This window comes from Tamandua tetradactyla, chromosome 15, assembly GCF_023851605.1.
Source record: "Tamandua tetradactyla isolate mTamTet1 chromosome 15, mTamTet1.pri, whole genome shotgun sequence".
In the NCBI taxonomy this organism is placed as follows: Eukaryota; Metazoa; Chordata; class Mammalia; order Pilosa; family Myrmecophagidae; genus Tamandua; species Tamandua tetradactyla.
In genome coordinates, this window is record NC_135341.1 from 68,182,010 (window position 1) to 68,195,103 (window position 13,094).

Genomic DNA, 13,094 nt, shown 5'->3' on the forward strand with positions numbered 1-13,094 from the left:
GTAAGAATAAAACTTGAGACTTCATCTATCACCATGCTAAATTTGGAGGCTGACCCAGCATCATTTGATGTCAGAAGCAAACTCAAGGAAAGATGATGGCAAAAGAAGTCATATAAATGCTCAGGTACAAATAGCAGAGTACCTTAGTGATTCTGTAACGTCCAATGCTACATCCTTGCAATCCTGGATAGTAAACCAAATTTAGAGACACTCATTGAGAGGGTAGATAATAGAAAGCAGAAAAGAATAAAATTACAAAAGTCTCAGCGAACTGAAAATTTAGTATCTGTGAACGCTATTTCCCCATTAACTTTTATTTACTCATGATTTCAAAAATACATATTTTATCCTAAAACTATTATTAGCACAGTGAACAACATATTAGCACAGAGCCCAATCGGGCTATACTGACAATGTTTATTTCACAGGGACAGATAAAGTTGAAAGGGAAAACAAAACTAAACATTCACCAACCCTAATGAAGACAGAGCTACCATATACAGGAAACTAAGGACTCTGAAGATAAAATAAAGCACCCCCAGAAAGTTCAGGAAATGGTATAATAATAATTGAACAAAGAACTAGTCGCTTGAGGTTTCAACCCTGAGGTCAAAGACCCTCAGGATCTTCACCAGAATAAATCCGGGCATGTTTACACACTAACTAGCTCCACTGCCACGTTTCATCTTGTTTGGCAATTCTCAAGTTTATTTGGCAATCCCTGCATCCATCCCAGCTCTTGGGGAAAGGGGAAAGAGATGAATAAAGAATCAATGTAAACAGCGCAGGGTTTGTATCTCACATGAAGCCCTCTACAACAAACTCAAGAGACTAGAGAGACTTTTGTTTTTCCCTCATGCAGACGTAAACAGCATTCAAGTTTGGTTAACCCACAGAATTCATTAAACTAGGGCTTAATGAAAATTCAATTAGAATTTTCTGGAAGGTTTAGAAACTCACCTAGGGCATGGCTACAGCTCCGACATGATTCCGTTAGACTGACAATTATTTGCTGCAGGTCAGCCCTGGGGGGAGTGGGAGAGGGATTGGGGTTTTTCCAGCCATTACATTTACAAGACTCCTCGGCCTGAAAAAGAATAAAGACAGACAAAATCATGTAAGGCAGCCATGGACGGGTTGTTTGTCATGAGAACAATATGCACTAGTTATGTGATAGCTAACTCCCCAGCTGACTTTGTTATTTTTTATAAATGCACAAGAAACAAGAACAGAGAAAAGGCAAGGAGGCTGTTTGATTTCCACGTATTTGTTTTTGTTTTTCCCCTGGCTTGAATCTGCATGCTCCAGCTCAGAAAACTGACCCACCTCCTTTGCACCATTGCCCCAAGATGGTGTCCATGCACTGCTCAGATCCAAGAGAAACCATCCAAAAAGCTTCCCAAAACAAAAAACCGGATTCCTGAGGACCCACAAACACTGCTGGGGTTAGGACCAAGCGTGAGCCTTGCAGTTTTCAATTGCAATCCTGCTCCATGCCCAAGAAGGGAACCCCTCTGAACTGAAGGAGTCAGTACACTCAGTACATGAGGATATGCCTAGCAGGAAGCCACATTGAAAGGGTCTCATCATGCAGTCTGGGATCTCTCACATACATGTATCTTCCAGGTTTCATGGATTGGAATATTATATTATTTTAGCAACGCTCGGTGGAAATCTTCCCTGACTTTTTCCACATACTCTTCATGTTTCTCTTAGAGAAGTCTTATTGTGATGACTCGGGTTATGAAGTACAGGACAGAAAGAAATCAATTATTCTGCCAGTCTACCCAACAGCGCTTGCAGAAGGTGAAAGGTAGGGAGGGCTAATGTGCATGCATTCCAAAAACCCTGGCCAACTCCACTTCTTCTGCCCTATCTCTACTATTTTTTACAAGCCATCACTCTTGCCAGGTACTTATTTTTTTCAAATCTGCAATAGCTGATCAGTAATACAGGCTGATTCATTCTGAGTCAAGGCCCCAGAGGTTCTTTCTTCTATGGACACTGCCCAATGTGATAACACCAGTCACGTGTGGCTATCAAGCACCTAGGATGTGGCTGGTCTGAATGGAAATGAATTATAAATGTAAAATACACACCAGATCTAAAAGACAAGGGCAACAACAAAAAAAAAGAGTAAAATATTTCGTTAATAATTTTTATATTGATTACATGTTGAAACAATAATATTTTGGATCCACGGGGTTAACGAAAGACATTCAAATCAATTTCACCTGTTTTATTTTGCTTTTCTTCATATGGCTATCTGAACATTTAAAATTACACAGGTGGCTCACAATATACTTCTATTGGACAGCACTGGTCTATAAAGCAACATGCACAGATTTTTGTGTCTGAGCTTTATCTTAGACTTTGTGTCCTCTCAGAGGTCTTGTCCCCCTGCTTTTGCCCCCTGTGCAACAGCTGGCTGAAGTCAGTAGATATCTGATTTGTAGAAAATCCCAGTGTGGGGTTGATATCCCTGACCTCAAACAAAAAGCCCTTTAAGACGGGGATAGTCTCTGAAGTGGATGTACTTATGGGAGAGTAAGAAAATAAAGAGTAAGTAATTGGCAAGGTAAGAAAGGTGAGAATACAAGAAGAAAAATGTTTTTGAAGACGAGTTCTTTTCAGCGTGCAATGGGAATGCAGCAGATAGGGCCAAGACATGGCCATTCATTAGCAACCCCTGAAAGCTGCCACCCACAATGAGCATAGCTCAAGCGACCTCATTTAAGGCAGGGCCCAGCTGAAATCCCTATTGCTCCGTTACCAAGTTGAATTTGGCCTTGACATTTTCTGCAATGAGTCATTCACCTCTTTAGGGAAGTCTAAGAGGCCATGTTCTTGAGGGAAATTCTCAAGAGAACTCACACCCAAGAAAGCATCCCCTACAATCAGCAATCACTGCAGCTAAAAAAAAAAAAAAAAAATGGCCCATTATCCTTTGAGTGACTAATTTACATGAGCAAATATCTTATTTCCTTTTTTCTTATAACTTTCAGTCCAGGATCAACTATGCATTCTATTGCACAGGAAAGCACAATAATTTTTAATAAAACCCAGAACTTATAAATCTCTTTGACACCTGGATGGTAAGGAGCACCAGAAGTAGTGATATTTTTTCAAGAACTTTTTATGGAGCAAATAACTTAACCAAGTCTCACCAAGAGAACAGGATTCTTCTTGAACTATTATAAAGGCAATTCTTGAATTGTCTAGTTAAGGGTTTTATTAGTTATTAAGAACTAAGATTTACGTTTAGTATTATGGGTCAGATTCCTTCAAAGTTCCAACGAATCAAGTCATTTGGGAGCCTTTCCTTATTCACCTAGATAATTGCTTTAGCTTTTCACAAATCTGATGGATTTTTGCATCTGGGCATATTAGCAATCACAGTCTGAAGTCTCTGTTCTGGGCAGTGGGAAAATTGGCAGAAACTGTGTATGAAAGAGAATAAAATCAACCATAGCCAGCACTTGTAATTCCAGATTCTCAGAGAGATGGTGACCTAGTTAAGCATGATCTTCATTATAGGAAGCTTGAAGAGCCAACTTGCCCTGAGACAATCCAACAGCAATTGCTGGTCCACATATTCTATCTCTAAGGAAGAGCCATTAACTGTTTTTCTTCTGCATGGGCAGGAACCAGGAAAGGAACCCGGGTCTCCGGCATGGCAGGCGAGAGCTCTGCCTGCTGAGCCACCATCGCATCACTCGCTACTAACTTTTAAAGCAGCATTTTCTTTTCTTTATTTTGTTTTTTGTTTTCAAAGGTATGAGTTCACAGGAAAGGAATCTCACTGTACCTAAGCCCTCAAGACCATACCGTTTCTTTTCACACAACAGTGTTTGGATTGGATTATCTCAGAAGACAAGGCTAATGGGAAGGGTAGCTACAATGCTTTCTCTGCATTTGAAACGTGGGTGGGAAGAATGCTTAGGAAAGAGAGGGAGAAAGGTAGAAAGAACATGAACATTCCCTATTTTTTTATTATACCATCTAATTATTTATTCTTCAATCACCAACAGAGATTTAGTTAGTGGCCCTCATATACTGAGGACACAAGAAATCTCCGCAGATATAAAATTCTACTCCCAGTGGTTCTCTACTTTGGAGGCATGCTGGAATGACTGGGGAGCTTCCAAAAGCCTGAAGCCCATGTCCCACCCCATCCCTCACCCCTACCCCATTCCCTGAACAATTAAACCACAATCTCTGGGGACAGGTTCCAGGCATCAGTTATTTTTTTTTTTTAATGGTTAATTCTAAGGTATAGCCAAGGTTGAGCATCTATGATCTAAAAGGAAGGGAAATAGTAAAAGAGCCATTAAAAACAGTTCAGAGGAGGGCTCCTTTAACTGAGATGAGAATGGGATAGAAGGGAGATAGGTGAACATGCTTCTGGGCACACCTCTGATCACGACCTCATACACAATTAAATATGTAGGAGCCTGCTTCTCCTATAACATTTTACGCAACAGGAAAGCAGCAATTCCCACTTAAAGCTGGGTGGTAGAAGAGGGGGAAAATAGGGGGTTACACCTCTCTGTCACAATTTTGTAGGGTTTTTGGGAGGAGGAGAGAAGAGCATATACAGTCCAAATTTTTTAAATTATCACTATAAACAAATATAAATAAAATTACTCTTGCTTCCTTTGTCATATTAATCTTAAAAATTAAAGCTAAATTTATCTTAAAAATTAAAGCTAAATTTAAATCAAAAGATTGTTTAAATCAAAAGATTGAGAACAACTGGCCTAGAATAGATAAGATTTGGGGATTGAACCAAATATGTGATGTAAACCTGTTCCTCCCAAAATTCTGCTTAGCAAATTGATTCCTGGAAATTTTCCCAGACAACCTTGTGGAAAGAGACTGGGGTCTTCATGCAGCATAGCCTAAGAACTAAATTGTTCAGGAAGCACTGCCTTCCTTGGACTCTTGAGGAGCAAAGAGGTCTGAGATAGAAAATAGGGACTAGAGGCTAAGAAGACAAGAAGTTTGTAGGTCTCCTCTGTCACAAGGGAGACCACCAAGAGTCTCCTGGGGAAGGAATCCTTTGTAAGCATTCATGCAAGTGCTCAGATCCAACCAACCCACAGCAGCAGCAGAAGAAAAAATGGAGGTAAGGACATGGTTAGTGTGCCAGTTTGATACTGTCATGGGCCCCAGAAAAGCCAGGTTCCTTAATCCTCATGCAATATTGCTGGGTGGGAGCTTTTTGACTATTTCCATGGAGATGTGACCCACCCACTTTGGGTGGTAACTTTTGATTAGATGGTTTCCATGAAGACGAATTCCCACCCATTCAAGAGGGGGTTGCTCACTGGAGCCTTTCATGAGGGAACCATTTTGGAAAAAGCTTCAGAGCCAACAGAGCCCACAGCCAGAGACTTTCAGAGATGAAGAAGGAAAACACCCCTGGGGCAGCTTCATGAAACAAGAAGTCAGGAGAGAAAGCCAGCAGAACATCCCCATGGGCTCTTTCAGTTGAGAGAAAGTCTAAAGTCATCGGCCCTTTCTTTCAAGTTAAGGTATTTTTCTCTGGGGCCTTAATTTAACATTTACGTGGCCTTAGAACTGTAAACTTGCAACTTACTAAATTCCCTTTTTAAAAGCCATTCCATCTCTGGTTTACTACATTCCGGCAGCTTTAACAAATTAAAACAATTAGCAAAATGCTTCATCTTACAGTTTCATAGATCAGAGATAGCGGACAGGCCATAGGTGAGAGTATTACTGCAAGTGGTCAAGACAGTAGGCCTTGCAATTAGATAACAGTGGTTTTAAACTTGAGCAAGGGGTAGGCACTGAACCCAACTATGCTTCAGTTTCCCAATCTAGAAAATGGGAATAAAAATACCTCTCCTACAAAGCTCTTGGGGGGGAGGGGCATTAAAAAATTAATGTGTGTAGATGATGAATACATGGAAGTAATTATGATGATGATGATGGTGCTAGGAGGGGCCTGTTAGCAAAATTATGAGCAGAAGACAGGCAGCTTCCTAAATGATTATGAACTGCGGGAGTTAATACTTTAAAACAAGTACGCAGCCAGTAAAAGTAGCCTGAGGATACCCTTGACCCCAGTCTCACTATGAAATATGCCACAGCTGTTCTTGGACGGCTTACAGATTAAAGACTCTGCTCTTCACAGCATAAGTCTGTTCCATTCCCACTATAGGTGACGTTACTCAAACGGCCCATTGGGTGATCCTGGTAGAGATGTTTATAACCAAACAATAGTGAAGAGAGAGCCAGGTTAGATATAAGATACAGGTAATTACCCAGGATTAACACTGTATATCAAAATCTTGGGGTTATGACCAAGGAATCACTTGACGGAAAGGAAATACCCTTAAACGCATATATGGAAAAACAGAAAGGTTAAAATTAAATGAACTAATCATTCAACTCAACAATCTAGAGAAGCGGATGGAAAAGTTTTGGGAATGGATGGTGAAGATGGTAGCACAAATTGTGAATGTTATCAACGCCACTGAACTATATACCTGAAAGTGGTTTGCAATTTATGTTACCACATTTATAAGTTTTTAAAAGTTAACTCAATGAAAACAGACAAAATGAATTGTTTTTAAAAAGTTAATGAGGGCAGGCCACGGTGGCTCAGTGGCAGAATTCTCACCTGCCATGCCAGAGACCCAGGTTCATTTCCCGGTGCCTGACCATGAAAAAAAAAAAAAAAAGTTAATGAAAAAGATAACAGACAAAATTATTAACCTAATCAGTATAGGTATTGATGGTTGGTTCTATGAAAAGACCATTAAAATAAACAAACTTCTGACAAGTCTAATAAAGGGGGTTAAAATCACAGGCAAAAAGGAAAATAAGGATGAGAAAGTAATAACTACAGATTTATTTTATAATCATAAATAAGTGCTCTGTAGAGCTTTATACAAATAAATTTATAAAACTAGATGAAGAGGTGATTTCCTAGGAAAATATAAATTACCAAAATTGATTTAAGAAGGGATAGAGTTTTATAATAACCCTAGAAAAAAATGTAAAAGTAGTCAGAGATTTACTCCTAAAAAAGGTTTCATAGGGAAGTTCTTTTTAACTTTCAGGGACTAGATGAGCACAGTTCAAGAGAAATACAATGTGAACCACATATAAAATTTTAAATTTTCTAGTAGTTGTGTTATAAAAAGTAAAAAGAAACAGGTGAAATTAATTTTAGTATATATGTCTTTAATAATAACCCAATATACTATCATTACAACATGTAATCAACATTAATAGGATACTCTACTTGTTTATGTTAAATCTTTGAAATCTGGTGTATTTGTTACATTTATACATAATACATTTTAATTCGTGCTAGCTACAATCTATAGTGCTCAATAACTACATGTGGCTAGTGGCCATCATATAAACACACACTAGAGCATTTCTTTGTTTTATAAATTGCTCTAGAGCATAGAAAAATGATTAAAAGTTTGCATGTCATTCCACAAATCCAGTATAAGTTTGACACTAACACAGAAAATAAAGAGCAAAAAATCAAAAAAATTACTAGCCCTACTCACTTACAAAACCAAACGCAAAAATTCAAGTAAAATACTAGTAAATCAAATACAATAGTACTCAATTCAAATCATGTATTTTGATTGCTCCATAATTATTAAGCCAAGTTTATTATAAGAATGCAAAGACAGATCAACATAAAAACAAATGAACTATACTAACACATTAAAGTATTAAAAAATTACAATAGATGCAAAAAAAAGCTTTTCATAAAATTTAACATCTGATTTAATATTTCTGACTGAAAAAAACAGCAAGTTTGGTATGAAAGAATTTATCTTAACTTAAATATTGTACCAAATACAGAAATAAATTCATTCTGATTACAATTAGGAAAACAAGTACACACCCAATGTCTTCAGTTCAACACTGTACTAGAAGTATTCAAAAAATATACTAATTGGTAGGCAATTCTTACAGATTGTCAAAACTAATAAAGAAAGGAATAAGTTGGCCAGATATAAAAGGTGCACATAAAATTTAGTAGCTTTTGTCGACATCAACAAAAACACTTAGAAAATTTAATAGGAAAAAGATCCAAACAAGAGCCATAACTACTTAGGAATAAATCTATCAAGAACTATATACAGAAAGCGGTAACTTTCTACTGTAGACTGAATAAATGAAGAAATATGCACTGCTATCGATGGGAAGACTCAATATTGTGAAGACATCAATCCTTTTCAAATTAATCTATATTTTTCAAATCAATTCAGTTGACAGGGAAATACTTGCATCCTGTGTATCAAAATAGGAATAACCAGAATATATACAGATGTCTTATAAAACAGTAAGAAAAAGACACAGCAAGATAGAAAAAAAATGTCAGGAGTCAGGAAATTCAAAGACAAATGAATGTTAATGGCCAATAAACTATACAAAATGGTCAAAGTAACTAGTAATAGAGAAATAAAAATTAAAATTACTACCCTTTAGCCCAGCAATTCCACTACTAATCTCTTCTACAGAAATATTCACGTTCTCAAATGCTATCTGCATACTGCTGCTTATTAGACAAGAGAAAAAAACATGTCATATAAAAGTTACTCAATAAGGGAAAAATGTAATAAACTATGTAGATTCATACTACAGGGTATGAATCATGTTCTCCACAGATCATGTAAGAATCACATAATAAAATCACGTTCTCCACAAATCATGTAATAAACTATGTAGAGTCATACTACAGGGATTGAATCACGTTCTCCACAAATCATGACGTAATCCACATTCCTGTAGTTGTGAACCCATTTGTAAAAAGGACCTTTGAATATGTTGTCATTAGTTAAGATGTGGAATCATCTGTAAATAAGATCTTCAAAAATAAATGAGGCCAAATTGAATCAAGGTGGACCTTTATCCATATGGCTGAAATCCTTATAAGCAAAGGAAGCTGAACCCAGAAATCCGAAGAAAGCAGAAGTCACTAGAAAACAGAAGTCCCTGGAAAATGAGAGAAGCAGACACAAGGAGAGAGATCACCAGGTGCCAGAGGGTTGCCAAACACGACAGATGCCTAGAGAAAGCAAATCTAACCAATATCCTGATGCTGGATTTCTAGCTCCCCAAATGGAAAGACATCTCATTCCTCTTGTTAAATCCAACCCATTGTGTGGTATTTGTCACAGAAGCCTGACAAACTGAGGCAACAAGTTTCTCAAGAATACGATTATTTGCAGAACATGGAACCATTCCAGTCCTAGTGAATGGTAAAAAGGCAAACTGCAGAACAATGTATAATATAATCCCATATATATATTTTTCCAAATATGGTTGTTAATCACATACAGCATGATGTGCTGCCATCATGGTTATTACCAAAATTTTCCATCAACTTAAATGAAAATCCTATAACAATTAAGCATTAATTTCCCATTCCCTACTCCTACCTGACCCCCTAGTAACTAGTATTCTGATTCTGACTCCATGGATTTGTTTTTTCTAATTATTTCATATCAATGAGATCATACACTGCCTTTGGGATCTGGCTTATTTCACTCAGCATGATGTCTTCAAGACTGATTCATGTTGTTACATGTATCAGAACTTCATTCCTTTTTATGGCTGAATAATATTCCACCATATGTATATACCACATTTTGTTTATTCATTCATCTGTTGATGTATACCTGGGTTGATACTATCTTTTGGGAATTGTGAATAATGCTGCTATAAACATGGGTGTGCAAATATCTGTTCAAGTCCTAGTTCTTTTGGGCATCTACCTAAATGTGGGATTTCAGGATCACATGGTAATTCTACACTTAACTTTCTGAGGAGCTGCATATTGTTTTACATGGCAGCTGCACCATTTTATATTCATACCAATAATGAACAAGACCTTATTCTCTCTGACAGTATACTCCCTGTTTTTTTAATAGCAGCCATCCTAGTAAGTATGACATGGTATCTTGTTGTAGTTTTGATTTGCATTTCCCTAATGGCTAATGATGTTGAGCATCTTTTCATGTGCTTTATGGCCATTTGCATATCTTATTGAGAAATATATATTAAAATTGTGTATGTATTTTGCCCAATTTTTGATTGGGTTGTTTCTCCTTTGTTGTTGACTTCTAGGATTGTTTTGTATATTCTAGATATTAAACCCTTATGGGATATGTGGTTTCCAAATATTTTTTCCCATTCTGTAGGTTACCTATGTACACTGATGAAGTCCTTTGGTGCACAAAGTTTTTTTTCCTCTCATTCTATTAATGTGGTTTATTTGCATTAGCTTACTCTTATGTTGAACCACTCTTGTATTCCAGAGATAAATCCCACTTCACCATGGTTTATAATTCTTTTAAGGTGCTGTTACATTGTGTTCGCTAGTATTTTATTGAGGACAAATATGCATATTCATAAGGGACATTGTTCTCTAATTTTCTTTTCTTGCTTTATCTTTATCTAACTTAGATATTGGGGCCATGTTGGCCTCATACAATGAGTTAGGAACTGTTCCTTCTTGAATTCCAATTTTTTGAATAGTCTGAACAAGATTGGTGTTAATCCTTCTTGGAATGTTTGGTAAAATTCACCAGTGAAGTCATTTGGTCCTGGGCTTTTGTTTGTTGGGAGGTTTTTGATTACTGATTCAATGTCTTTGTTATCGGTCTGAAATTTTCTATTCCACCTTGAGTCAATATAGGCATGTTTCTATAAATTTTCAATTTCATCTAAATTAGCTAATTTGTTGGCATATACTTGTTCATAGTGTCCTCTTTTGGTCCTTTTCATTTTTGTGGGGCTGGTAGTTCTGTCTACACTTTCATTTCTAATTTTAGTTATTTGTATCCTTGGTCTTTCAATCTAGCTAAAAGTTTATTTTATTGATCTTTCTTAAGTACCAACTTTTCGTTTCTTTGATCATCACAATATAGTTTTTTGTTTGTATTTTAATTCTCTATTTCATTTCTCTCCAGTCCAATCTTTCTCATTTCCTCTCTTCTACTCCCTTTGGGTTTAGTTTGCTTTTCTTTTTCTAGACCCTCCAGTTTTGAGGTTAGGTCTCTGATTTTAGATCTATCTTCTTTTATAATGTAGGCATTTTATGCTATAAAGTTCCCTCTCAGCACTGCCTTTGCTACATACCATAAATGTTAGTATATTTGTTTTTGTTTCCATTTACCTCAAGATAGTTTCTAATTTCCCTGTGATTTCTTCTTTGACACAAAGATTATTTAAGAGCACATTGTTTAATTTCCTCATATATGTGGATTTTCCAGTTTCCCCTCTTTTATTTATTTCTAGCTGCATTCCATTGTGGATGGAGAAGATACATTGTATGATTTTAATATTTTTAAATTTACTGAGACTTGTTTTGTTTCCTAACACATGGTCTACCCTCAAGAATGATCCATTTTTCTCTATGTGCACTACAGAAGAGTATGTATACTGCTGCTGTTGTTTTATATATGTCTGGCTGATCTACTTGGTTTATAGTATCATTCAAATCTTCTATTTCACATTGATCTTCTATCTAGATATTCTATCCATTATTGAAAGTAGTGTATTGAAGTGTCTTACAAATCTTTCAATATTTGTTTCATATGCATAACTACCATTAGATGCATACGTACTCATATGTACTTATAATTGCTATGTCTTCTTGTTGACCTCTCCCCTTCATGAGTATTTAGTGGCTGTCTTTATCCATCATAACATTTATTTCACTTAAAGTCTACTTTATCTGATATTAGTATGGCATAAGCTGGCTCTACACTATGCAAGAGAGGGGGGATGGGGGTAGGGGACAGCAAAGGTAACAAGAGCTTCTATCATTTTTTTAAAGCTGCATTTTCTTGATTTGGTCCTTTTCCAGTTACTGCAACCTTCAACTGTTTTCTGTTTCTGAGGAAGGTTGCTTCCCATTTTTTTGCTAGTTGTTCAAAGATTCTGCAGGGGAACTCTATCACAGAGCATCCTACACTGCCATCTTAGTTTAATGGATCTATGTATGTTTTTAAAAAATAATAACTAATCAACTTAAATATATACGCATGGGGATATGCAGAAGAACTATATGGGACATACTTATGGGACATGAGATAGAAGAGGAAAGGGGAGAGTCACACTATATTTTATATTTTCTCTGTGGCATTCATATTCATAGGTTGACTGCTAACTTCTTTTCTTAACATTGACTCATTTGTAGAAGAAGAAAAGTAATTCCAGAAAAATTCTAACAAAAATAACAGATTACCCAGCATAAATCATTTGGGGGTAGAGGTGGAGTTAAGGGTGGGTAGCTGAGTCATAGTCCACTTTTAAGAGTATAAGGATTTAAAACTTTTCTCCCCATGAGCCTGCTCATAAACCCCACCTCCAGTTCTGTGGTTCAAGTCAACACGTAATAAGCTTGCAATTCTTGGAGAAGGCAATAAAGATTTTTAGAGACATAAAACTTAACCTCTTTATTGCAACAGATTTAAGTGCAATCAGCCAAAGACAAAAAGCTTATGCCCCTTCTTGATTTAATCTGACATAAAATAATGACCATGTTCCTCAAGCATAGATACATGGGTCATGAATCTCATGACAGGGAGATTTGAAAAAGAAAGTTATTCTCCCCCCACTCAACAAAAAATGTTACATTCCAAATACTGACCACACTTTAAGCCATGTATGATAGAAATGCTTAATGAATTCCACCAACAATAGACACCAGTGCTTTCAAAATGAAACTATTCATTATTCAGCATTCATTCAAAGCACTTTTCTTTATAAACTGAATAATTTTGCTTCTTCCACTGAATTTTAGGATCCCAGTGGCTTTTCCAAAGTACGTTATTTCTTTTGTTCAAAATGACTGAGACACTTACCAAATAAATAGAAAACTAAGAGGAGGAGGGAGAGTGGGAAAGAAGAGAGGATAATTAGGGCAAAACCCTGAGAAGTACGCAAGTTTTGTCAGCCACACAGCACTCCAACCGTGCTGCCCAATACAGAAGTCATGAGCCCCATGGGGCTGCTGAGCCCTTCAGATCTGGCAAGTCCACACTGAGATGTGTTGTAAGTATAAAATACACACCAGAGTTCAAAGG

The 13,094-nt window shown here is 36.8% G+C and overlaps 1 protein-coding gene across 2 annotated transcripts in view; it reads right to left on the minus strand.

Moving 5' to 3' along the window:
- KAT2B (lysine acetyltransferase 2B) overlaps window positions 1–13,094 on the minus strand; it is an 85,301-nt gene that overhangs the window by 54,876 nt on the left and 17,331 nt on the right. For both annotated transcript variants that reach the window (XM_077130031.1, XM_077130032.1), the window contains exon 2: window positions 961–1,087. In XM_077130031.1, the coding sequence (XP_076986146.1) occupies window positions 961–1,087 (127 nt within the window). The remainder of the gene's footprint in view (window positions 1–960; window positions 1,088–13,094) is intronic.